The sequence below is a fragment of the Buceros rhinoceros genome, unplaced genomic scaffold (assembly GCF_000710305.1).
Source record: "Buceros rhinoceros silvestris isolate BGI_N320 unplaced genomic scaffold, ASM71030v1 scaffold20757, whole genome shotgun sequence".
Lineage (NCBI taxonomy): Eukaryota > Metazoa > Chordata > Aves > Bucerotiformes > Bucerotidae > Buceros > Buceros rhinoceros.
Genome location: NW_010420672.1, coordinates 543 through 1,039, shown reverse-complemented (window position 1 = coordinate 1,039; position 497 = coordinate 543). Strand labels below are relative to the sequence as shown.

The following is a 497-nucleotide window of genomic DNA, read 5'->3' as shown; positions in this document are numbered from 1 at the left end:
CCCACAGGCGGGGGTGTTCGCGGGGGTGGCGCCCCCCAGGCCCCCAAGTCCCCCCTGCCCCAACCAGCTCTCACCGTTTGAACTCACTGCGGTCGCCAGCCTGCATGAGGGCCACGATGGTGTTGGTGACAGAGGTGCCGATGTTGGAGCCCATGATGATGGGGATGGCAGAGCGCACCTCCAACACTGAGGACAGAGAGACCCACTAGCCCTTTATGGCCTGGCTCAGGGTGACCCATCTGGCCTCCCTGTCTGCCAGTCTCGGGTCCCCGAGAGCCCTGCAGGCACACTCACGCCCCGAGGAGACCATGCTGACGATGATGGAGGTGGAGGTGGAGGAGCTCTGCACCAACACGGTCACCAGGATGCCCACCACCAGCCCGGCCACTGGGTTGGAGAGGATGGCATTGTCCTTGAAGATGTCCCCGGCCACCTTGCCTGCAAGAGGACATGAGTAGCAGGGTGCCAGTACAGTGGGTGCCACCAGCCACGCCGGG

General features: G+C 64.8%; 1 protein-coding gene across 1 annotated transcript in view; it reads right to left on the bottom strand.

The window, feature by feature from the left end:
• Nucleotides 1-497, bottom strand: part of LOC104496304 (sodium-dependent phosphate transport protein 2A-like) — a gene marked incomplete at both ends in the record, with an annotated part of 4,038 nt that overhangs the window by 3,250 nt on the left and 291 nt on the right. The window contains 2 exon segments of the mRNA XM_010139392.1: nucleotides 75-186; nucleotides 295-438. Coding sequence (XP_010137694.1) covers nucleotides 75-186; nucleotides 295-438 — 256 coding nt within the window.